Consider the following 27,732-nt stretch of genomic DNA (forward strand, 5'->3'; position numbering starts at 1 on the left):
AATTTCTGAGGAAGCTAGATGACAGTAAGGAGATCCCAGACCAGTTATGCTCCTGTGGGCCAAGAGAAAATGGATTGTCCAGTAGTGCTCTGTAGTGCAGTGACCTCAACTCAAGCACTGTGAACAGGTTTGGGCACCACTACACAAGAAAGACATAAAATTATGACTATTGAAAGGAGGGCTGTGAATATGTTGGAGGATCTATAGGTCAAGGTGTATGAGGAGTGGTGGAGGTCCCTTGGTTTGTTCAGCCTAGAAAAGAGGAGTCTGAGATGAGGTCCTGTGGTGGCTTATATTTCCTCACAGGGAGCAGGGAGGCAGTGCTGAGCTCTGGTCTCTGTGACAGGAACAGGGCCAGAGGGAACAACATGGAGCTGCGTCAGGGGGAGGGTCAGGTGGGGGCTAGGAAAGTGTTCTGAACCAGAGAGTGCTCAGGCATGGAACAGTCTCCCCACGGCAGTAGTATGACCTCAAGCCTACTAGAGTTCAATGAGCATTTGGAGAATTCTCTCAGAAATATGGTTTGAATTTTGGGTGGTCCTATGTTGAGGCAGGAGTTGGACTCAATGGTCCCTGTGGGTCACTTCCAACCCAGGATATTCTATGATTCTATGATTGCTAAGAGAAGATGAAAATGGATGAGTAGATAGGGCAAAAACCATGTATTATGTGGAATCCAACTTTCTCTGGAAGTGTTCTCTTTTGAGGTTCTGGTTTTCTCTAGAGAAAAACCTGGATCAAATGTATAATTCATGATTGAATCTTCTTAATTTATGCAAAATTAGGAAGAGGTGATTCTGCCCAGAGGAACAGATCTTGGAATCTGTTCACAGATGTTTAAGCTGAGCAAGGGGAATATTATTGCCCACTTCCCTACTCCTCTGAATTTAATCTGTTTCAGATCAGTCCTTGGCTCAGCTACTTTGGCTAAGGTGTTGTCATAATGTATTTTCTTTTTTAGGAAAAAAACAACGTAGTTTTGTATCAGAATGACTACAGATATTATTTAACTGTTCAACTAAACCAGCTAAATTATGCAGAATTTCAGACTGTATAAAGAACTATGTGTGATTGGCTAATCTAATCATTGGGGTAACTAGCCCTAAATAGAGATATCTCCTTTGGGACATGCCCTTTTCTTCTTAGAATTTTTCTGCAAACATGGAATCTAACAACAGATTTCAAATAGCTCTTCTTATAAAAAAATATCATTAAGAAATAATTTAGAGGCAATATTTTTCACAGAGATAAGTACACTAATAGAATGATGCTTAAAAAAATCGTAGCAATCCCTACAAACAAAAAAAAAAGCAAAATCAATTCCTCTCACTTTTTTTTTGGGGGGGGGGGGAGGGGGGGGAAGGAGGATAGGTTACTGCAGATTACATTAAAAGCAAAAAAAATAAAATAAAATAAAATAAAATAAAATAAAATAAAATAAAATAAAATAAAAAATTGACTTGGGAATAAGATACCGTGCATTGTATTTACTATATTTCCCAGTCATCTCTGTGAGTTTCAGAATTGAAAAGAGAGAGAGTAAGAACGAGAACATAGGTAGCAGCACAATATTGAGATTTCCAATGAAATTTCACAAATGCAGCTTCTAATATATCCATCAAGCCAGATGAAAACACAGCTTTTTGATGGTGTGTTGATTTGTAGTAAGCACATTAATCAATTTAGCATATGTACATTAAAATGATGATTAAGTAGGAAAAAGATTAGAAAAGCCAGGAAATAATAAGATATGCTTTCAACTTTGAAATGCAGCCAATGTTTTTCCTTTGTGCAAAAGCAAGAGTGGTGCTTTGAACACACATAACAGTACAGATTTATGACTTGAGATCAAGTCAACCTCTGAAAATTTCTGGGTAATATGAAGAGTTTGATTCTGAATCCTTGGCCCATTATGCAAATGCTATAACAGTCTATAAGGGAAGTCTGAGAATGGCTCACACAAATGGTGCAATGGGAAGATACTATTTCATTTCAAACCCTCACAAATTGTCTACGAAATTACCTTTGAGTAAAGTTGAAGCAACTATAATGATTCTCTCAAAAGATAACATGCATCACTGTACAGATCTAGTTACACATTTCTTAACCAGAAATAGGGCAATATCAGCAAACGTGATACAAAGTTACTCCACATTCTCTAGGTTTTTCTGAGTATTCATAAAAAGATGCTTCTGTGTTCACTCTTTCCATTGGGAAAAGGAAGTGAAGCATTCTTTCCTGTTCTGAGACCACCTTTAAAAACACATATTTTATATAGCCTAAATATAACTAAATTTGTTCAGATTTATTTCCTCCTTATGTCCTTCTGCATACTTGCTTAGTCTGAATAAGGTTCTGAACTTTCATAAAGGATTCCTAGTAGTTAAAGCTTTGCAGACTCAGGTTGCTCTGAAATATATTACAGTAAGGTTTCGTCAGTAGCACCTATGAAAAAAACACAGGTGTAATCGAGAACATCGAAAGACAGAAATGAAAAGAAAGCAGTAGATTTACAGGAAGTTGAAATTTCTTATTTCTGAAATAATTTTCTGAAATCTGATTACAGGTGATTAAGTATTAAAGATGAAAGCATGAGAGATGAAAAGAGATTAATTTGACTATCTGGATCCTCAAAGTTTGAGGACTAACAGCAGCACATTTCTCTGTACATGGGATAAGTGAACAATTAATATCCAAAAGATGCTTCAATATTGCCATGGGAAGGGCAGTGTTAAAAGAGATTAAGAACTATATCTGGCAAGCTATCAACATCACCACCATAACTAAAAGAAGAGCTTTGAGTTTGCAAACACTATTGATTAGAAGATAAGACTGTGTATTATGATACAAATTTAGAAAAGTCCCTCAGCAATCCCTGATTAAGAATTTTACCATATGCTCAACTGTTTTCCTGTTTCAGCACTTGCCGTAGGAAATAGTTTACTAAAATATATACATACATTTAGAATGATTGATTCAGACTGTAGAGATCAGGAAGGACTCTGAGCACAGCATTACTACCAAACATTTTGTTTCTAAAGACTTATGAGGAACGGTACACCAGAATTTACTTTTCAACTATTAAAATGGAGCAATGACTGGTATAAAACAGCTTTAGTTTTATGTCATGCAATTTTTGTGCTACAACAAGCTTATCCCCTTGTACTATTTGTCAGCTTGCACATGCTAATGCAATTTGTTCTATGAAGTCATGCTTTGCACATTTCCATCATGCTGATTTTGCAGCATTTGTTCTTTTTAATAGTTATCTATGGCAATTAGTTAAAAAACTTTAAAATCATACTGAAACTTAGACCCTATTAGCCTCTGCCTACTTGTTATGTACCTTTCCGGAGGGCTAAGCACAATAGGTACTTGATGCTCATACCTGCAGTCAATAGAGCCATGCTTCCCTTCAGATAGCTGTGCTATCAAGCTCTTGCCTACTGAGATCCAATCTGAGGAGGCAATTTTTCACAGTTTATCCAAGCTTCTTATCCAGTTATCATCAGAAGTTGCAGATAAAAGTCATTTGTACTGTTCTGAGATTAAAAGTCTCTCATACAAACATTCTGCTTCTTTCAGTCTATTGTGTTTGTGAAACACATGTATAACCTCATTCAGTCACTGTAAGCCAGATGTCCATGCTTTTTTAAAAAATGTGTTAGCCCTTATAAAAGGACTGATTGTGTTCGTATTTTTTTTCTGATGAAAAATAGATAAGGAGGACTATCCAGATCACCCTGGTTTCTGTACATCTGCACAAAGGTGAGAAATGAAGGAATGCACATCTTTTCCCAGGGCAATACCACTGTTGCTACTCAACTGCCTGTATTAAATGGGGCAGAAAAATCTTGGATTTGTGTCACTCCCACTGGCACAAAGCTGTTTGAACCAACCCTGATCTGAGCAGAAGGAAATGAACTTTTCCTGAATCATCCAAAGGGGCAGATGAAACAGTCTCTCCTCTACTCAAGCAGAGCAACTACACACATGGTACCTGTAGGAGCACCTGGTAAATCACAATATTCTCCTCTCTGACCTTTTCTTCATTTAGAGCTTGAGCACAGCCATTACTGAAACATTATTTTATTCTAAAAATAACCTAAAACTTCTTGTTGAAAGTTTAAACTCCCTTAGGCACCTCCAAAAACCCAGGAGCCAATTTTATTCCCCCCCACATTTTTTATGAAGACACTACATCTTTCTTATAAATATCATAATTGCATATAGAAATAATATATGAATATATAAAGTACAAATAAATATAATAAAAACAAATAGAGTAAATAAATATATTAATCCATTTGTACTCTCCTTTATTTTCTTATACAAAAGTTCATATTTAATTAATGAAAAGTAAATTTCTGATTATTATTTTGCACGGTCTTTCCATCCATGACAAATGATCACATAAAGGCTGAATAGATAAAAATTTACATGGGTAGTTAACTAGTGACCAGGTCACAGATAAGACTTGAAAAAGAAACAGTACTGAAGCCAAAACATTCAAGTCTCATTTATGCTAATCCTCTTTTACGATGGAAAATTTCTGCTACTCTTCTGATGATAGATGCATCTAGATAGCTTGCTGAAATAATTCATTCCTGCATCCATCAAGTTGTTATCTGTTTAGCCTATCTATATTATGTTAGCATGCAAACCACAAAGCCAATTAAAAATAAATTAAGCCCCAATTTTATATAAAAAAAAATTCATGCAAAAATATTTCAACTATTTAATCATGGTTAACTTCATGGTGACAGAATATTTAGAATGACTAAAATGAAAAAGTGTGTCATTACATTTCATCACAAATGTAAAGAAAAAAGATGTTTTAATTCATATTAACTGTATATACTGTCATTTTTCAAAAAAACTCTGAATAAAGACTCCTGTCTTTCTGACTACTGAGCCTATAGGAGACCACTTGTTCTTCTCTACTGAAATTACCATGTACTTATTAAGCATCACTAAACTGGGACAGTAGAATTCCATTAGTTTTAAGCTTGTAGTCATGAGAGAAAATGTAGAAACAAATAAATACATTCATCCACAATGATAAAGAAAGAAGTCCATTCATCTTTACCTGCAGGGAACTTTGTAAATCTGAGATGTAAGAAATAAATGCCTACATTTTGGGATTTTTACACCGGAAACTGAACTCAAATTTCAAATCTGTAAGATTATTTCTGCCTCAAGTATTCTAAATAAAAACGGACTAAGAACAAAGCAGCCAACAAACAATTGTTTGTAATCTTCTCAAATACCTGACTCACAATACTCTTGGCTCCAATGTTGACATAATGGACACTCCTCACTCCCACACTGAGATACAGTCAGTTTGTATACAATTCTTAAAAGCAATGATGTAGAGGGATTTATAGCCAGAGAAAATAGCTTTGAGATATAATCACTAACGTAGAAAAACCTAAGCTCCCTTGAATCACAAGCTTGAATTTTGGTAGGCTCACCTCATCCTTTCATCAGAAGATAAAAATCAGTGTAGCATAGTGTATAGAAGTCCTCCACTAGATTTTTTAAAGATGAAGTCCTGTCTTCTTTAAGTGTTAAATGCAATATATTTTCTCCTCATTTTATTTTTTTTAATAAATCCTAAAAATTTAAATAGTCTTATGTAGATATTTCTCTCTTTTTTTTTAAAGCAGCTCACTAGCTTCTTTGTCATGAATATTATGAAGCTTTATTCTTTTGATTTTCAATGTTAGCATAAGTGATGGACACTGCTGTTGTACTGTCCTGCTCCACAGGCAGCATTTGCAGAAATCAGAGCCCAAAAGAATACAGGCATTTCTTCAACCTGTCTTCTTTTCTTTAAATTGCCATAGCTAAAAAGATGCACTGAAACTAATAAAATAGAAAGATGAAGAAACTTCAACAAATATCCCACTAATTATTGTCCCTTTCCAACAATTCTCTATCTTTACCGGGAAACAATCTGAGCAAAGTAATAATTATGACTACTATTGAGGTTGAGCTTAGATTTTGAGAGCTTAAACTGCTAAAACGTACTACGAGTAATCATAATTGTATGTGTGCACTATGCATTTAATTTAAGCATACACTGACATCCAATGATAAGCCTTTATACTTTTTGTAGATATTTTGTACGCTTCGTCCCAAACTGTCTTCAGCAAGAACTATCCCCATTGTCTTCAGCAATTACAGATAATCAAAAAATTGTTAACAGCACATCTGCTAATGCCAAATATAAAACTATGAGGCTAAAAATAAAAAGGGGAGATAGATTGGTAGTCCTGAGATTTCTAAGTTTTCTCCACTTAAAAAGACTAGTAAGAAAAATCATATGTCTTTATTTTAAATCTTTTTTTATGCCAGCTGACATTTAGGTATATAATCCAAATAGTCCCAAAAAGACAGAGTAAAGATAATGGCCAGTAATAGTCACAATTGGCTGCTATTTAAAGTAAAAGGAATTGCTAGGAATGAATATAGTGTACATTAATTAGAAATTAAGCTCATCAAAGAGGCATTTCCTTGGGTAGTGTTTTTCAGACCACTAGAGCCACTACCAAATTCCTTTGTGAAGCAGCACTACCACTGTAATAATCATAGGGAAATTTGTACAGGAGGCATGACTGGAGCTCACCTGAAAATCAGAAATCAGCCTGAAAAGTCTTCTCTTGCAAGCTGTGTTGCTTGCAGCTCGGTCATCTAGTGGTTATATAGGAAGTGTTCAATGAGTACAGTTGAGAGAACTTGAGACTCAGACCACCAGATCCTACAGATGTCACATCATAGCAGTGGAAAAAATCTATGAGAAAATGTTAAAAAGTGGGCACAGAGACAAACTGAAATAAATCTTGAGAATGTTTTGTCTGACTTCAGGTTACAACTATGAGCAGAGGGCATTTGAGTTACTGAGTCCTAGTTGCCAGGCTACCAAGAGCTTTGTTCTGGGTTGTACAACTTCCCTGTCAAAGCTCTGCAATTCCCTGTCTTAGGTATCCTTTGGGCATATAAATATGACATATATCTTTGACATTTATATATTCAGATAGATACCCATATCTATCTATCTATATAGATATATAAAGACATATCTATAAATATTATGTTATCATACATATATAATATATTATAATACATTGTGTTTATATATATTTTATATATTTATATGTATGATAAATATAGGTGACATTTTAAAGTTTTGACAGCGCTTCAACCTTCTTGTCCTTGGCACAGCCAAAACTCAGGCCATGCAGTAAGCCTCTGCAGGAGCCTTCCTCCTCTTACCCTTCAGTATAAACTGAATGAAAAAAGCAAAAACTTATTGGAGAAGCAAAAATTCATGAAAGTTGGAGGAGGAGAAGGAGGACACCTAGCCCCATGCTGCCAGTCCTGACTCCTCATCCTCATCATTCCACTCCAAATAGCTGGGAGTTTCTGTACTCAGGAGACACCAAAAAATGCCCTGCTCTGACCACATATCTGAACTTCAGACCACAACTGCTGTCAACATAAGTTTCTGGCATAGCAAAGCTAAATGTTGCTTAAGCTAAAGCTTTTTTAAGCAACAGTTTCTAACCTCGACTTGCTGTGATTATTTTTTTTTCACTGTGTTATCAGAGTTGTTTTTAAAATAAACAACAAAGTTTGCTTTTAGATAATTTGGCCACAAAGATTCCATAAAAGATGATTAATCTAGCTCCTGGCCCATTTCTTCAAGTCTGTGATCAGTAATGCCTATAAATTTCTTGATGACATTGTTTCAACCTCTGCTTAACATTCCAACCCGAGATACGTAAACTACTACATGCATACAAACTACTATGTGTTGTTTTTCCAAATACTTTTCACCCCACTTTAGAAGCAATTCTTTTTAACTAATTAATCATTTAATTAAATTGAGAGAAGTTTGAAATTGAAGAATCGTAGTGAATCATTCATTTTACACCTAAGACTCACAAATTCCTAAGTGCCATTCCTCATTTTGTCAGTACTGTTTCTCTGTTAACAATATAATATAGCAATAATTGTAAGGGATGGAGTAGCTTTCACAGGAAAATGTACACACATGCTATTAATTTCTTCTTAATTCCTACAATAAATTTTATGAACTCCTCAGTAATGTCACTACAAGCTACAGCAAACGTGCCTCTAAATCTTCTCTCAAACCAGGGTATCAGCACATTCTGTAAGGATAAACTAGGATCTACTTATTCTGGCCAGAAACAATGAGCTTCCATCAAAGTCACTTACTCCAAATTCACTAAGCAAGGAGAGATTTTAAAATGCTTTGAATGAATGCTAAGGAATTTTTTTGTTGTTGTTTTTGTTTTGTTTTGTTTTTTTTTGGTCACACACAAACCACTGCATGAAGTTACATAGTTACAGTTAAACCATTTATATCAATACAAGCGCTGACCTTGAGACTGGAGAATTTGAGGAGTTGCTACATCTTAGGGCATTGGCCCTCAGCACCTTATTTGGTCAAATCAGCTCTGCAACAACATCCTAATAAAATGCAAGCATTTTTCAGGAGATATGTACTGGCATGAAACCATAACCTTAGTAATTCATCCAGCTCTGAGCAAATCAGCAGTGACCATCTTGCTTAGTGCTGACTGAGAACCCTCCAGCTTTCATGCACTACTAATACAGCATGCCCGACAACTGAAGATAAAGCTGTGTCTTCTAATCACTTGTTCATCTAATGTCTAAAATGGAAAAAGGCAGAAAAAGTACCAGGAAAAAAAAGTACAAATGCAGTTTCTATGTTTGAACCATTTCCTTTCCTCCTATGTTCTCTGCTTCAAAATAGGCAATAATAACTAAATCTTACAATATTATCTGTAAAGTTAATGGCAAGGGATGGGAAACAAGAAAGGAATGAACCTGACAATCATGATATAATCTACTTGCATAATAAAAACTACTATTGCATACCTTTGGAGAATGTTAGAAATAATACAGAAAAAAAAACTGATTTCTACTTGAAACAGTATAGTAAATTTGTTACAGAGCTCCTTACCTCCACAGTCATGCAGTGGCTGCATGACACCAAGAAAAAAAGTTATTTCTGATACGCAGAAATACAATACTGAAAAAAGAAAATAAATTTACATGGTGGAAAGGAAATGTAAGTGCATACAATGAAGCTGCAAACTTATTTAATCCTTAACGAAAATCTTAACAAATATCCAGAAGAAAGAATTTCTTTAGACCTCTGAAACTAATTCTTCTTACATTTCTCTTACAAATTTTAGGTTCTAAGTCAACAGAAAATATGTCTAAGCTTTTATATTTTCTATTACCTCCATTCCTGCAACATTTACTCAATCTAACATGAAACCTTCAAGTAAGTAAGTTTTTATTCAATCCAGCATTAGCTTAGTTAATATTGCCCTCTAAATGTGCTCTTTAAAAAAGAAAACATTTCATTAATTAGAAGAAAAATTGTGCATAGCTTCTTCTTTTTAAATTTTTCAATATTGTTAATATTTAGTTGGAATTGTTTATTTTCCTATTTAAAAAAAATCACTTGAAATGAATTGATATGAAACACAGAGCTTGTTTTAAGCTTTAAATGGGAATTAGCAGCTGGTTTAAAAAGGACTCTAAAATGGGAATGAGAATGTATCCCTCATGGGACTGCTTTGCTTCTACTATATAAGCTGTGTCAGCTTCTGTAAGCTTATATGTGCTTAGATCATTTCTACAGATAACCATATTGAAAAGCTGTGAATATCAGAGGAGTCTGGTGCTACAGATTTACTGACTTGTCTTCCTTGCTGTTCCAAATGATAACCTGATCTAGTTCAGTCTGGATGTCTTGCCACAGGGTGAAAAAGGAAGAGAGAATAAATCACTCTTAGAATTAAGTAGTTCTCTGAAGTATTCTAAAAGTTTCCTAGTACTGATCCTATCATCCTCTCTTGGAAGTCATACTATCTTCGAATGCTTTAAAGTGGACTACCATACTAAGATCCCATATGAAATTGAATAGGCATACATTCCTAGCAAGAAAACAAAGGAAACTTTATGTATAGTAGCAAATCATATTTCTACACACACACAAAATACACACATGCAAATATATATGCACATATGTGCAGAATATCCTCTCCGTGTCTGAATTACTTCTATAAAGTAGAGAGACAAATGGATTCCCTCATGTTCCAGTTCCTACATAACAGTTACCTCTGTGAATAACCTGGGAAAAACAAGCTGTGTGGTTTGGAGGAGTAGACTAAAATATTTCAACAAAAGGAATTCTAACGCTCTCCAGTTGTGATACAGAACTTCAAGTTAGTCAAGAGTCAGTTTGAGTTTGCTTATAAGTAGAAAATCTGCCAAATAGTGATAGTCATCTGTCATACATGGATGCTCACAGGGATGGTCACCAGAAATGAAGTAGTGAGAAATGAAGGCTGGTAGCAAATAAAGCTATTTCAATGAACTGAACGGAAAGACTTGGAACACAGAATGGGAAAGAATGAGTCCTTTTATAAGGATAATACTTTTAATTTTAGATACATATGTATATATATATAATATATAATTTTAATATATATGTAAAATGAAAAACAAACTATTAGTGAGATAGTAAAATACTTCCAATTAATGGAAGTAATGTAATGTTCAAACTTAAATCCCTTGAGGATTTTACTGTACTATTTTACTTAGCTTAATATAATTTAAATTATAAACAGAATGGTTTTGTAAACCCCTAGAGAAATGTATTTTATTTATAATGTATTTCCTTTGAAGTGGTTATGGAAATCATGCTCTTCCTGAATTCTGTATCTCGCATACCACCTACAGCTGCAAACTAGTCAGCCCTTACAAGTTAGACATGACCAGTCTGGTGAAGTACGTGACTAGAAAACCCAAGATATTTTGTTGTTGTTATTGCCAGAGGAAATAGAAATGCATAATTGTGAAAACTAACAGTCTCCCTCCAAAAAATGATACTGAAAGATCTTTACTGCAAAAGTTGGTGTTCTTAGAGGGAATGGAATTCAGACATAACTACTCAAACTTGAGTTTTTAATGCATGTAAGGAAATAATTGTTTATGCTATACCCTACAGTGAATTATATCTGTGAGCAAATATATTTTGTACACTTAAGTTTAAATGTCTAAGTATTTCCATTTAAGTAACAAATCTAATCCTAGTATAAAATGTACGCTTTCTCTCAACATGCATATTACAAATGATCTGTTTGTGTCACCTTTTTACTCCAAGGAATTCAACTATTCTATTTCAAAATAAAGAAGCAAAGATGAATGAATGACCTGAACACTAGTATATGTTCTCCTCTCACCATCAAGAGCAATTGCTTAGACTTTGTTAAATAACTAGAGAGAAAAAGGAATTTGTCTGTAGAAAATTGATTCCTGCCATTTATCAACTTTTAAAATGTTATAGCATTCAAGACCTCGTGAATGACTCATTAACTCAACACACAAGCCATAGATACACAATGGTTTAAACTGGGATACTTCCCCTGAAATACTGGAACTAAGCAAGTAAGCACTGAAAGATTTGGCTGATCGTACAACTGCTTACAGCATGAACTCGTGACAAGTGTATTCACAAACTGCATACACTTTGAATTGGTTATTCCTTTTTGTCAAACTTATTTTTTTTGATTCTAACCTACTATCAATTTCTAAAACTAAGCAAGTAAGTAAAAATGCAACAATACAAGACATTTTCTCTGGCTCACCCTAGATCAGACATGATGTAGTTTAGACTTGAAAGATACCACAATTGTCTTAGACTTTGAACTTTGCATTAATGAGCCATTTTGTACCACAAACTTTACAGACATCTATCCTTTGCTAAAAGCTCCTAAAACACAAGCATAACTTGTATTAAATTATAAATTCATGTCACAGTGACCATTACCCTTGCATTAAAGGTAAGGATATAATATTTTATGATTCTGACAGCCCAAAGAACAGAGCTAATGTACCTTCACTAAGCAAAACAATGCTGCTCCTCTCAAATATATAACGTGTTCTGATGAACTGACAAACACTGTTTAAAGCACTGCACACATGTCGGTGGTAAAGCATATTATTTGATTATTTCTTCACATATATAACCCCTTTAGAGGTAGCACAACAGTATAAACATAAAGCAATCCATTAGGTATATTTGCATGAATGGTTTTTGTTACTGTTAAATTAGTAGCAGGAAAAAAAAAGCTATGTTGATATAGACTGGATTGGTGCTTTAACACTTCATTATATGCTCACTGTTATCCCACTGGCATATTATGGTCTAATTGACAAACTTGCTTACAAGGGGAGAGATGCACACTGTAACAACATTTGTAGAAATGAATTATATGAATTGGACTATTTTCTTTTTTATTTTTCTTTTAGGCTATGACTAAAGATAGTTAAATCCAATCCTTTTGGAGTTCTCTCAATTTCAGCATAAATTAAAACAATTCTTGTTGAATGGCAATTGTGCCTCTGAAACCAAATGTAGCATTTGCTGCAGACTCAGTATCCTATCCCACATAACGGATGGGATTTCTTCCTGGCCCCTTAGCTATGATCCAAGGAAGATTTTGGATACTCCCACAAAGCAACATGGATTTCTTTTCCATCTAGAGCTAGCAACTCACTTACTTATGGACAATTTCAGCTTAACTACTTAAACAGAAAACGTATTTGTTTTCTGGATTTTAGTCACAGAGACTAACCTGAAAAAAAGAAGCTACAAGCCTTTACCATACTCAAAATCTGTGGAAAAAAAAACACATCTAACTAAAGCTGGAAAATGGCCAACACAACACAAAAGGCAAAAACAACTATAATCAAGTATGGTCAACTGTGCAATGTTGTTCAAGATACTATGTACTAACTTCAGAATATGAAAGTAGAGGTTCAGCTTGATTCAGGATGTACCTGAGCTGCTTGTTGCTAGCATCAAAGCTATAAAGATTCAACCAACACGCTACGTAAATGATTTCCTGAAATGACTTGGTTAGAAGGTTTCTTCAGAGAAGTATAACTGACTGACTGAAATCTCAACACACTCCAGCAACAAGTGCAATAAACTGTCAGTGCCACAGTCCCTCAAGTGAGTGTGTGAGAAGAGCAGTCTCCCATGGGTGTGCCTACAAGTGTAAATACAGACCATCTAAATCACTGTTACATAATTATGTTTCATTTCTACAAAACAAAGTTTTACAGAAACGTAAGAAATGTGAAAAAACACCAAATATGACAGATATGAATGTTGCAGCAAATTCACAATTAATGTAAACAATTTTAAATACCACTGCAATTGAATCACAAAACACTGATTCAAGTTCCAGTACATGTGGCATAGAGACCAAACACTCATTGATATATGATGGTCTACAGCTGCACGTCCATTCATAATAAAACAAATCACAAAGTTGGAAAGCCTTATTCAATGATTTTGTGGTCCATAAACTCCAGAAGTAGCCAAGATGGCAAAGTGAGCGCTATTATAAAAAAAATCAGCTGCTTCCCAACATGCTTACTACTTGGAAAGATAGATCGTAGATGTGCTTCTTTTACCTACATGGTCCAGGGAGGAACATCAAAGCAGCTAGTAGGATCAGGCACTGTGTAGTTCTGTGAACTCCTCTTTTGGAAACACAACTGGTAGTGTGTCAGCATGTAGGCTGTGAACAAAACAGAAAAGAGGAGGAATTATAAGAATAGATTGCAAATGCACAGCAATGACACAGACATATAAGCTGAATGTACTTGTCTGGATCAAGAGGAAACAAAAGCTGTTAATGCTTTCTACGGCTGAATTCTGTTTTCCTTATATATATGTATATACAATATTATATATATATATTATATAAATATATGTATTATATGCATATATATGTATTATATCTATATAATATATATAAAAAATTTTAGAGAGTTTGCTGAAAATAGTAAGAACAACTCAAGGTTTACATACTGCATAGATCTGGAAATAAGATAGTACTGACAACTTCACTTACAGTGCTACACAAGGAGCTAAGTATAATCATAATGTTTTCAGATGATTTTTCAAACACAATGAGCACACTGGAGTGAGGATAACTATATGCCCGAGACAACACAAAAGAGTCTGCATCTGAGTGAGGAAGGGATCTTAGAAGACAGCACCTTCAGAGTGGCTGCTGAGCTCACCTAGATCCCAGGGACAGCTCACTGTATAGGCAGAAATCAGAACTTGGCTCTCCTTTTCTTCTCCAAATAGTGCTGTCTCTCAAACTAACCAGTTTAGAAAGCTGTTTGGAATATTACTTCTCATTAAAAGTGTACAACAACAACAAAGGAAAAATAAAACATCTGATGCACTCCAAATAGAATTTCAGCTTAATTTAACATAATGTTGGTATCAAAAGTTGACACAAACATAGAGGAAGCAAAAAAAAAAAAAAAAAAAAAGGTGCTCCAAAAGTAATGCTTCCTTTTTAATTTTTTAATTTTTTTATTTTTTATGTTGGACCACAATGTCAGGGGCAGATCAATCACTTTTACAGTCAGGCCAGAAAAAAAGACAACCTTTCTCTTGCAACAAGGTAATGCCAGGCCTGGCACCATTTTGCAGACTGTGGAATACACTGCCAATCTCGGCTGGACTGTCCTAACACACCTACTGTAATGTGCAGATTTGACACCTTCTGACCATCTGTTCAGACTGATGAAAGATGGTCTGTGTGGGCAACACTTTCCTAGCAATATTGCTGTTACAGCAGCTGTGAAACAGTTGGTCACCTCCTCTGCTATAGATTTTTACAAGTGTGGCAGGTAGGCTCGTGTTGGTGAAAATGCATAGCTCATAGTGGTGACTGTCAAAAATCAGCACTTTGTCACTAAGAATTCACTGTATCAAACTGTGCTATTGTATTCTTTGTATCTGTTGTAGTTTCCATGGAAATAAATAGGAGACATTACTTTCAGTGACCTATGTAACAATAATTAAAACTTATACAACACATCTTCCTGCACAAAAAATGTAAATTCCTGAAGTGAAGAAGGATTAGCCACTAACTACTGTTTCAATTAACTAGATATAATTAATGCCAAGTGGGACCACGTGCTGTTATTATCCCATTTATTACACGCTATTGCAGTTGAAGGCTTCAAAACCCCTCTGAATTGCTTAAACACAGAAGAGTGATTCTGAATCTGCAGATGCTCCATGTAATTGCTCAGTGTTTCAGCCTTACCAGCATGCCAATAGGTTCCACTCCCAGGTGTTACAAAACAAGGCAGAAGACTAGAGAGAGTGTACTGGCTATACTGGATGTCTAGTTTTTTCAGTGAAAAATAACAGCAATTATAAGACTGAAGTCATTAACAAACAAGACTGAGATCACTTTGCAATTCATCTTCAGAACAGAAGAAAATAGGCATTAAGTCCAGTTTTTCTCACCAAAAGATGATATTAACACAGCTCTATATACCACTGATCAAGAAGGTCTCTCTCTCCACATATAAAACACTGTCCCAGGGGATGTCTGTTTCCTCTGGAAACACTGTGTTTGGAAAGGAAGCAGATCAGATGAAGGACAGCTCAAAAGGAGAAACATAATAACTGTCTCACAAATAGTGCCATTCAATTTTTAGCTAGAAGGAACCGGGATACACCAGTGTGGCAAACCCTTTTGTAGGAGCACACTTTGATGCCCTCTGCGCTGAGTTCAACATTTGGCTGACAGACACTAATTCCAGATACATCTCCTGAAGCAAATAGATATTTCTGTCCCAAGCTGCCACTTGTTTGTGTCACTACTCCCACCAGAATAGGCAAAGGAACTAAGTGTAGCACAAGGAAACACGTCTGCATCTAAGGTCACCCAGCAGAGAAAGGAAAACACCCAGACTGAGGCAAGGAGAAGCCCAGGAGTTCATGCTCATCAGAAACTACCTCCCACCTAGAAAGCAATTTGACTCTGCAAAGCTATGGATAAATACCGTGAGAGGTCTGGTAGGAGAGTCTGACCTTTTAGCTTGGGTAAGCCCACACCTTTAAGATATAAGTTCTGGTTTTGGTCCCTCTCAGTTGAGGACTAAGAGTTTCTGACAGTTAAATACAGAATATTAATTTCCTTCTTGTCAAGTTATTTTCAGTTGTCAAAAACTCATTATTCAATTAGCTTTTTAAGTTATTCTCAGTAAAGAAATTTATTCACAGAAATTTTCTGTCATTACTACCAGTATTCAGCTTTATTCCCCTAGCCACACTGGTAGTGACTCAGCTTCAGAATTCACTGCTCTATTCTATAACTACAATTCCTCAAAAAATCTTGTGCTGTTGCTAAAACCAGCCATGTAAGTAACAAACTCTTCTCACTATGAAAACCAATCAAAAAAAGTTGGCCATTCAGCTTGTGAAGACAATCAAAGTGCATTTGAAGGAACGATGCGAAAGTTGTATCCCCATACATCTGTCCATCTTGGTTTAAAATACCAGGATAAAATCAGGGAAGATGGCCAACTTATATTTTACATCTGGGAAACAGTGGCACTTTTTCTTTTATGCTGATGTAGTTCATTAGTCCTCTGCTGACCTTTCTGGAAGACTTGTCCAAAGAGAAGAAAAACAAAACTCTAACACCCCACTCCACTACCATGAATCCTGGACATAGCAAAGCCAACAACAGTCACTCTGAATTCAAAGGTAATGTCTATGATAGAAGTTCAACTTAAGGGGTGCTTCTAAGCATTGGCCATTAAATTGTGATACCAGTCCTTGGATGTGGTTTTGGAGGCATTACAACTAAGAAACTTGAGATAGGTTTCATGCACAGGGGCAATTATGAAGAAGAGGTGTCTGAGTTTTCTAGTATTACAAATACATCTGTGACTATGACAGCTTAAAAGATACTGCTACCTGCCCAGGTGAGCTCTCTGTATTCCAATTCCGGAACTGAAGGTTACACTTTATGATTCCTTCCTATATTCACAAGAAACACTATCTAAAACAAGAAGTGCATGTCGAAGGCCTTTTGTTTTTAATTTGTTTTTGATAAAACCTCACTTGAGACAAGTGTCAGAAAAGCGCTTAAATAAGAGAACTACTTCTCTGGAAAGCAGAAGTGTGGATACAGTAATTTCTGTTATGTTTACTTGATAAAATGAATTGACATAAACTGACTCTGTGCTGTGAAATTGAATTCCTGTATTTATACAGAAGTGTATTATGGAGTAGGTTTCTCACTGGCAGAAACAGATTTCACAGATTCATAAAACTTCGTACATAATAAGGAATGAATTTCACATGAAATCATCACCAGATAAAGGAGATCTCCTGAGTATTTTATTTTTTTTTAACCAAACTTTGGGCAATTTTGTTTAAAAAATATACCTACACAGTTACAAGGCACTTCAGTAGTTTTATGAATATAATTCTGATGATAACATCAGAAAAAAAAAGCATAATAAAATATCTGCCCTTCAGCTTCTATTTTCAGTGGACTTAAAAGGCCAGAAAGTCTTTTGATTCTTGAGCTTCAGGTATAGAAAAGTCTAAAAGCTGAAAGTATTTCTGCTTTGCACTTCTTCCACTGGATCTTATTACATATATGTTAGAATTACTCTGGCCAAGATTAAAGCTGAATGGTAAGAGACTGAAAGCGCAATGTTTATCAACTTGAAAAACAGCTCTGTAATAGCTACAGAAGAGCTACAAAAGCCCTACACCTAGTTTAGGATAAAATTTCCTACTGGGAACTGTTTGTTGTTTATTTTCACATTTTTAGAGTTTCTTTTTTTTACCTTATGGAAAATAATCTGTTAACAAAAAGAGAATTTTTATGTACTGACTTCATAACAAATAATGCTTGTTTTCATGTGCAAGCTGCTTATTTGACGCCCATCTAGTACAAGGCCGAAGTCTGTAAAAATGTTTTAAACTTGAGGCACTATGGAAATGAACAGTCTTCTAATTGGATAGCACAATAACGACCTCTGCTATCAATACATTAAACACGGGTCACGAATTCAAAAGAATGTAAGGGAAAGCCATTAAACTGCATCATATTTGAAGATCAAAAGTGAATCAAAATTCTTTACATATTTTTGACTTTCAGAAATTTCACTATTTCTTCCAAAAATTCTACTCTTGATATCTTTGACCTGAACTCACTGCTTGAATTTAGATCAAACCTCTGAAACTGACTTTAAAAGATTCACAAGATAAATTTTAACTTCACATTTGCTGTGGAAGCGACCTGTAAAATGATGTTTACTGCAGGATAATGACTTCAGCATTTTATTGGCAAATATGAGTGGCTATTTTGCAGATATTGTTAGATCTTGTCAGCCTAAAAGTGCTCAACTTGGTTTACTTCACTTACAAAGTACGTAGTAAGTGCACTAGAGTGTCTGAAAATAATTAGTAGCACAGCAGTTAGGAAAGAAGAAAACATCCAGCAAAAATTACTACTTAGAAGAGTACTTCAGTTTAACTACTCTTTATTACTTATCTTTTCCACATATCTGATGTATAATCACAAAAGCTTTTTAAAACCTGAGAAGTTATAATCTCCTAGATTTTGATTCCTTCTGGTGCTTACTGATGGCTGACCTCTAGCACCTCTGTTTTTTAAGAAAACAAAGATTGTTTTTATCTTTTAAAAGGTTTTTTAAATTTCATGGATAATTTTATACACACTATCAGATAATCATGGCTAAACAGACCAAACCAGCAAGCTTTTAATTTCATACACAGTTAACAATCTAGGACGTTGTCTCACTTACCTTTAGATATCTTTACAGTTATAGGTCTGTTCAGTACCCTGAGGTGTAAAGATTCTGTGAAACTATTACAGAAAGAATTGTCTTATCTAAAGACTAGACCCTTCAACAGAGCCCTGAGATGAAGTCAGCTCTAGAAGTACCTTATGTCCTCCACATATTACACAGCACATCTAAACCTGGTTTGATGAATCCCATTTTCAGTGCTCACTTTTCACAATCATAAATTGTGAAAATTCACATTTAAGATTAAAAACGTCAGTGCTTAAGAAAACGTTTGGGCGTGACTTATATATAGAAGTGTCTGATGTGTTCAATTTGAAAGCACAAGACAGCATCATACTGAAATACTGAATGACCATGGGAAGCTGCTGAGTGCACTGTGGGTAACGCAGGTGGGATTCCCTGACACTAGAAGGTCAGTAAGCCTCTCACTGGAAAAGAGCTGCCTGCCCATCAGCTACCTAGGCAGGAAGTGGCCTGAAAGCTGCTCTTTCTTACCTATGCTTGCTTCACGATAGAGGGAAAGACTCAGTGATTGCTAACTCCTTTCAAAACTCAATTTTGTATAAAATATACACAAAATTATTCAACAATTGTCTCAATGAAACTTCTGACAAGAAATTATGGGGTTTGTGAAAATGTTTATAAGTGTGGAAAAGAGATTTGCTGATGGCAAGAGGTGCAATCACCTCCCACACTTACCTATCAAAATTCACTCTTGTACATCAAAAGACAGTTAATAGCATACGTATATAACCTTAAATAATCTCCTAAATTAACCCAGACGCTGTCTGCAAGGCAGCTTCTGTATTCAAACATATAAAGCAAAGAAAAATGTTGAGAAGTATTAAATGTTCAACTCCTTCCACACTGAAGAACTGCAGATGTAACAACAGATGTAAATGCATCTGCTTGAATTTTAGTTTCACTAAATATATTTGAGGGGCTGAAGAAATAAAAGCAGCTGATGTGTCTCAGATCAACCTCTGCACCTGCTGCAGAGCCTCTGTAGGGTGAGGCTGAGGCTGCCCTGTGTGAGACACAGCTAGCTCCAACGGCCTGGCCACAGCACAGAGCTGGGCCTGGCAGCCAGCGTGGTGGCACCTCTGAAGAAATGTAATTAAGAAAGAGCAAAAAAATGCATGGTAGTCCTGTCCAGAACAGGTGAACATTTTCTGAAGGAGTTGTATTCCATGGAGAGATCCCACAGTGAAGCACTAAAGTAGTGCAAGGAATACAGAGCATAGCAAGGGGCTGTGGACTGACCTGAGCTGCCCACAAAATGCAGCTTAGGGTGGCTGCAGCTCAAAATTACCTCTCATATGCTACAGATCCATATGGTGTGAAATTCATAACTAATTGGTTTTTAACACAAACTGAGGTTTTATTTTTATCTTCTCGCTATCCAGGAAAGGCTGTTCTAGGTGATTTGACAGTCACTACTCTTTGATGCCAACATTCAAAGGAACGGGTTGATTGCTTAGGGTCTCAAGTGCAGCTCTATAAAAAGCTGGCATAAGTTCCAGTACAAATACAGTTATATATCAGTTACAGATTACAGCTACAAATAATATGACACACAACAATGTAGGCAAAGGTGTTGATTTTGACTTCTAACTAAAATTTCTCATGGTTAAAAATGCAATTTACTGCTAGAGATCTTCCTGGGTGTCACAGTGAACAACAGCGCAGGCACCAGGGATGATGAGTACAAATGGGGAGAAGCAGACACTGCAAGGACATGTTCCCACACTCTGGCTGAGAGCAAGTCATTGGTAAGCCTTGGTACCATAACATGCCTCTACTCATGTCTGAACATTTGCCAACATCTCTACAGTAGATCACTTGTACTACAGCTTTCTATGTAGCTGAATCCAAAGTTGTATGGTAAATCTGTCACCAAATTAGCATACAGAAACTCACCACTAGAAAAAACAGTTCAGCAATTACTTTTCCTGATTAACATCTTGAAAGGGTTGTGAACAACAGAACAGAATTTAGCTGGAGGCCTGAGATATTCAAAACCTGCCTGGACACTTTTCCGTGTGACCTACTGTAGGGAACCTGCTTTAGCAGTGGGTTGGACTAGATTGGACCCAGAGGTCCCTTCCAACCTCTACAATTCAGTGATTCTATGAATGCGTGTACAAACAAAAACCTGAACAGAGTTTGGGTGGGGAAGAGAAAGCGGGAGAAATTAAAAAAAAAAAAAAAAAAAAGATATATGGAAAGAAAGATTTAAAGGTTTTTTTTTTTTTTTTTTTTTTTCTTTAATCTATCAATACTTTCTAAAAATACAAACAATCCCTCCATGTTAAATTAAGGACTGTCTTTAAAATAACTGTCCTCTTACCAAAACAAATTAATAAACTAGCTACCTATCCCCACTATGTTTTACAGAGTACTTTTCAGGGAATTACAGCTGCAGAATGATTAGTGGATAACAAAGCTAACTTACGTAACAATTAGGCTAACATAGGTGTGCATGTCAACAGCTTGCTCGGCTAATCACAGATTAATGTCAGAGACACATGGTAGAAAAAAATAAGCAGCAATTGAAGAACATGGTTGTCAGGCTCTAGGAAGATTTACTAATGTTGTAAACACAGGGTCAAAGCTATGAGCTCTTTTCCTTACTGGCAGCGTCCCTTTGCTCTGGAAGCCTGTCCAGACCCCATGATTTATGCAGGTCTGAGGGTAGGGGCAAAACGAGGAATGTTTTGATGCCTGCCGACCTCTAGGGGGCACGTATCATCTACACAAAGTTTGCTCTGCAGAACACTGCCTCTCTTTGCAATTGCTGCTATGAAAGCAGCGTTACTACCTCTGACAGTCTGAAAATTGCAATCGACAGTAAGAACAATATTTGTTTAAAGTGAGAAGTTAGGATTCTTTCTTCATTTTTATAACTCCAAGAGTCAAGACCATCAGAATGTAAATTAACCCACACAGAAGGAAAACGCTGTACACACAACACCACTCCTGTATAATGTACCATCTGTAAGGGATTCTATATACTCTGATAGAATATATTATACAGCATATATATTGTTGTATGCTAACTTGAGATATTTTGTAAAGACAACAGTTCTAACTTGCATACTTTCATGTTCTGTCATTAAATTCAGAATTTAACCAACCAAACAGCCTCACAAGATTATAAAGCATACTGCGGCATCCCAATGACAACACTTTATTAAAACTAGAAAACAATCCAGGGGAAGCAATGCAATAGTCTTCCTTTAATGTTTTAACTATTCTGCTCAGGTAATACGTATTTATTTGCTAAATCTGAGTACGGAAAAAGAAAAAAAGACCTAGTGATTGATTACTGTTCAGAGCAGTAACACTGATGTATGTTTACCCAGGTGAATTAATACGAGCAAAATACTATAAGTGACTCCAGAAGTATACAAACTCATCTGGTGATACGTGAGATTTAACTCTGATGAGATCTATACACACACTACTAATGGAGGGAACAAAATGATCTATAACAGGATAGGACCAGAAGCTATGCACACCGGATGTAGGCTTTGACTTCCACAGGCAATATCACAAGAACAGGCACTTCTGGTTGATTCATGATAATCACTCCTATGTTGCAGCACCGCTTTGCTATTCCATGATTTTACACATCGTTTTAGTAATGTCAGTGCTCTCATTTAGAAAAAAAAAAAAGGTAGAAATATATATTTCCTTTGCCAGTAACCCCAGCAGCATTTTCTAGCTGACGTAACCATGCAGTTAACGTATATATATTTCTTTCTTTATTTCAGCTCAAATCAAACATTGGTAGTATTGTTTGTACATAATCATATTCAACACTCAGAGCAGAAGTGATGTGCCACAGAGCAGAAAAATCCTGTTTTTTCCACATATACAGATTTCATGGTGATGCTTTCAGGAGCACAGGAACTTATGCTGTTACTTTTTTGTTTGTTCATTTGTTTTGCATATTATATATCAGAAGATGGTTTATATTTTTTTTTTCTGGCCATACTACATCAATCAGAAAGTGATGTGAACCAATTCTGGCAGCAACATTAAAATTTTCAAGTATCTAGTTTTTAAGTTTCATGCAATAATGAAAGCTCTGTACAAAATAATAACCAAACTTGAAGGTAAGAATGAAAATCCCCAGGACAAATCAGGAGAGACTATTGATTTGAATTCTGTTTATTATTGCATTTTCCCTGTAATCTGGGGTATAGTGCATTACCAACAAATATCTTTTGTTTACCATATTTACTGTTTCCATAGGCACTCAACCGATTGGCAACGACCTTTATTTCTCATATTTGTGTTCCTAAGACATCATGTAATTGTGGCTTTTGACATTTCATTGTGAGTCATAAGTTACATGTAAGGTCTTCAGTAGTCCCCAGAAGTATATGAGCAAAATATTTCATCAGCCTTCTAAACTGGACTAAATAACTGCAGTGTGGGGGCCAAACCTTTAAAAACACAGGTGCTTCCATCCCTATGGTACACAATCACATTAGCTTTATATTTCTGCTGAAGTAATGCAATTCAAGACTTAATAACAGTATTAAATTGCATTATTAATTTAGAAGCATTAAAGCACACCAAGATGTATTGAGACAATTAAGATCTTCAACAGTACTGCCTTACGATGGCTGCCTCTGGAAGGCAACACAACATTAGCATGCATTCAGCCCAACCAAGGGCTCTCACTAGGATAAGATTTTAAATTACTTAATAAAGACTGTATGAACAACAATTCTGTGGTCATTTTCATGGGTTCATGAGACAAGAAATACCCTGATTTATCACAAACTAACAATGAAATTACAGAAATTATGCATCTTGCTGACATTACAGAAAATGAGATATAAAGTGCAGCTATTTTTCTAAATTCAGTACAAAAATGTCAAAGCTGGAGTTAAAACCCCCAAGGCTGAGCTCAAATAGCAATCATGCATTAGTATAATGAGATGCCAACACAGAATACCCAACAGAACTTGTGTGTGAGAGGGTTTTTTTTTTTTTCCTCACACAGAAAATGGGCCAATAAGGGTAACTTCTGAGTGAATTCACTTCAGGAGGAATTACACCCCTACAGTGCTACAAAAAGGATAACTGCATCTATTCTTAAAAACACTGTATCTTTTCCTTCAGCAAATTCCCCATGGCTCGATTTCCCTGCGACATCAGAAATCCTTAGGAGAGCTCCTGGTACTACATAACAACTATTTATTTTTGTCTTATATGAATCACCCCTTGCAGCAGCCTCTCTCCACGACCATAGGAATAAGCCCAATGGCTAATTTAGATTAAACATTCAACATTTTGACAGATAACTTTGGGCAAGTTGGATTCCCCACAAACCTAAGTCAAGAGCCTGAATAAAAATCCTGCCTTCTTTTTTTCCAGTAAGTATTGATATAGGCAAGATGAAGATTTTCCAAGCCAGAAAATACTACCCTCTACACAACAGCCTGAAAATGGTATAAAACCTTCTGACTACTAAACTTAACTTCTAGTGTATATATCAAGTCTGCCAAAGCAACACAGCTAACAGTAATTTCTACATTTCTACTTGATTTGACTATTTTTAAGTTGACATTTCTGGAAGGAAATCTAAGCATTAAGAATGCATAATGTAAAAAGGAGTTTGATGTCATATAAAAAAAATAGTTCTATGTTTCCCTTCCTCCTCCCTTAACCTTTATAAACATATGCCATTTGAGAAGTCAGTCAGTTTCATGACTCATAAGCTCTAGCTTTGTTAGGAATACTACAACATGTTGTTAAATCAAGACCTGAAGCAGTGATGAGCAAGGTGTTACTCTGTACCTTTTCTCCAAATTCTCTCCTAGTTCCAAAGGTGATGCACTGCTTAATAACATCCATGGAAAAGAGACTGTCATTGCACTGAAAAGCCTTTTGTGTGAGCACAAAGTTACAATACCAACCACACAGCACCAGTCATGCTACCTGCCTATCAGCATAGGGGTTTCAGTGGACATCTTTTCCTCATCTAAACCTCAGTATAGCATAGCTCAGCAAGCACTAAGGCAATAATTTCTACCTTCCTATTTTTTAAACAGTGTTGCCATCCAAGTAAAAATTCTGCTTACAGAAAAGCTGCTTCAACTCTGATTGTTATCCTTTTCATAAAGTTATTTATGACTTCAAAAAAGGAATTGTCTGTATGTGCCTTTTTTTCCACGCTAAGTATCAGGTCAACCTTGATCTACATTAAGTCAATGAAAAAAAATTCTAGAATCAACTCCCTGAAGTGATGGAAAGATTAAAAGAGAAGTAAGCATCACTAATTTCTCAGTATTCGTCCTTTTCTGGAATACAGCTAGTGAAGCACTGATGGAGCTGTTTTATTTTATTTAATCTGTTCCTTTGAGTAGTACAGTCATCTTATAAGAGATCTAATTAAATGGGAATAACTTTAAACAATAAGTTAGTTCTACTTTAATAGTCATTTTGAAGGCCTTTAGTATTCCTGCCTCTCAGCAGTTAAATAAATTCAATCACAAAACTTCCTTCCCTGTCATGTAACTTCCAGCAAGTGAAATTTCCAAGACCCCAGTACTTGTGTAATTAAGAACATAAAAACAACTCTTTCTCAGCCCAGTGAAGAGACGGAACAACTTGGAATATTTTAAGAAGCCTGCAAATCCAAAACATAGTGTGAAATTCTGAAAAGTGTGATGATGCCACAGAGATTATTACATATAATAGATAAATAAGATTTTTAAAAAGGCAGAAATTTAGAAGAATCCTCCTGTGTACTTCTAAAGAAAATTAAGTAGAGTAAGCAGACCCTCGATGCCTAACAGTAAGGGTCCAGCAATGAAAGCTCCCAGAATGGCAAGCATCCGTCTACACTTAAGATTAGTTGTATCTACTGATTATTTTTACAACCTCAGCTAGATACAAATCAAGTAAAAAAAGCAAAAGGAAATAAAGAAACAAGCCAAACACAACAAAACTCTGCATAGTTATATACAAGAAAAGAACTATTCAAAAAAGACAGCAATTTATTGGTTTTTTTGTTTGTTTGTTAGTTATCTAAATATTCCTGAAGTACTCACTAGAATATTTGACTACAAACAAAGCAATATAATACAGATATGAACAAGACCTATAATATTAGTATTTTGCAGATTGAAAACAGACACAAAGTGGTAACACAATACTTTATCCAAGTTCTCAAAGTAAGTGTCATGCTATAAAGACTGACCTTTCTTAAACTACGTTAGTTCTCTAACAAAAAACAAAACAAAATGGTGATTTCAAAAACAAAACTAATTATGGCTATTTATTGGGAATAGTACAGCCACTGGTATTCCAAAAGTCATAGAATCATAGAATATCTGGGTTGAAAAGGACCACAATGATCTTCTAATTTGAACACCCCTGCTATGTGCAGGGTCACCAACCACTAGTCCAGGCTGCCCAGAGCCACTGTAGGCTTTGAATGCCTACAGTGACGGGGCATCTAGGACCTCCTTGGGCAACCTGTTCCAGTGCGTCATCACTCTCTGTGTGAAGTCTATTTACTCAAGATTCTTTTCCTCAAAAGAAAGAAAATGTTCCACTTGCTCACTCTCCTAATCTTAGAAAATATGAAATAAAAAATAAATAAATAACAGCCTTCTGGTGGTAAGTAATCCCAGAACAGTTGACCAGAGCTGTGGTAATGTGGCAAAATTACAGATGAGAGGCTCTAAGGAGAAATTACTTGATTATACCTTAACTGATTCTGGGAAGCATTATTTCCACCTGACTAGAGAGAAGTCTAAGTGAAATACTGAAAGAACTTTATTAGTGAAAAATCATTTGCTATTAAGTAGAAGTTATTTTACTTGTTGGAAAATGAGAGAACAGAAAATTCCTGTGTCCGGTTGGTGTACCTTCAAAATCTAGGAATTACAGCAGATGGGAAAATAAATATAAAATAAATTATCTAATTTCTCCTAATTAATTATATGTAAATTCTCTCATTTTCTTCCTCACATCAATATATATATATATATATATACATATATATATATATATATATATATATACACACACCAGTTCCTTTTTGCAGGAATGCACTTTTACATCAATATACTGTTAATGACAACACTTTAAAGATGTCCTTAAATTCATTTCATTACAAAAGAAACTGGTAGAGTCCAGACAGACTTGCAGCCTTGTCTTTCCAGGCTGCTCCTTCAAATAGGGCCCAATCTATTACAGTATTCTGGTTTTACATGCTTATTGAAATTGAAATGATTTTTATTTTTATTTTTTTTAGAATTTTAGCTATTGGCAGGTACTGGTTTAGGCAGAAAACTACTGCATTTAGAAAAAAAAAACAGCTAATGCATTTTGAGAAGTATTTGCTCAAGACAGATGTGTTTCTATCATCATATTTTTTTCAACATGTATTAATATGATATTTAAACTTCCTCAAGTGTTATCTTTTGTTTGAATGTTTATTTTCCAGCAAGTAGTGACCGAGACAATAACGTTGGCTATCTAAGACAATCAATGAAAAAAAGAAGCAGAAGGCAAGTATTTTACAAATAACTGTCCAGTTTACTTTTGTGGTTAGATAACATTAGTTTAATGAAATGAACAAAAAGATACACTCCCTATTTTTGAGTTTACTGATAGCATTGTTTACTTTCTAGACTGGTAGACATCTTGCAATCCTGAATATCACATTAACTTGAAGCTCAAACTTTACTCTAAAATGAAAACATGGCTCAGTCGTATTCATAGGTAAACATTCTCACTCAGGGTGCCTGAATCTTTAGACTCAGTAGCAAGATGTAATGTGCAAATCACATCTGAAGGATGCTTGGAAGGGATGCTGCATGTAAGATGCCAGGAAGTCACCTCATTACATGAGGAGCTCAGAAGTTCTTCCAGCATTTTAGCTCAAGTGCCTGAGGAGCTCATAATGAACCAGATGTTAGAAAATATCTCACAAGAAATTGCCACTTT

At 35.5% G+C, this 27,732-nt stretch overlaps 1 protein-coding gene across 10 annotated transcripts in view; it reads right to left on the reverse strand.

The window, feature by feature from the left end:
• The window catches only part of CHRM3 (cholinergic receptor muscarinic 3), a 259,107-nt gene that overhangs the window by 102,615 nt on the left and 128,760 nt on the right, over positions 1-27,732 (reverse strand). For 5 of the 10 annotated variants that reach the window (NM_205399.2, XM_046938562.1, XM_046938561.1 and 2 more), the window contains one exon: positions 13,559-13,661. In NM_205399.2, the coding sequence (NP_990730.2) occupies positions 13,559-13,656 (98 nt within the window). In that variant the 5' untranslated portion in view covers positions 13,657-13,661. Of the gene's footprint in view, positions 1-6,631; positions 6,797-13,554; positions 13,662-27,732 lie in introns of those variants that run through there. The other 5 variants (NM_001396514.1, XM_046938564.1, XM_046938563.1 and 2 more) reach the window with 2 other exon arrangements.

The sequence above is a fragment of the Gallus gallus genome, chromosome 3 (assembly GCF_016699485.2).
Source record: "Gallus gallus isolate bGalGal1 chromosome 3, bGalGal1.mat.broiler.GRCg7b, whole genome shotgun sequence".
Classification (NCBI taxonomy): Eukaryota; Metazoa; Chordata; class Aves; order Galliformes; family Phasianidae; genus Gallus; species Gallus gallus.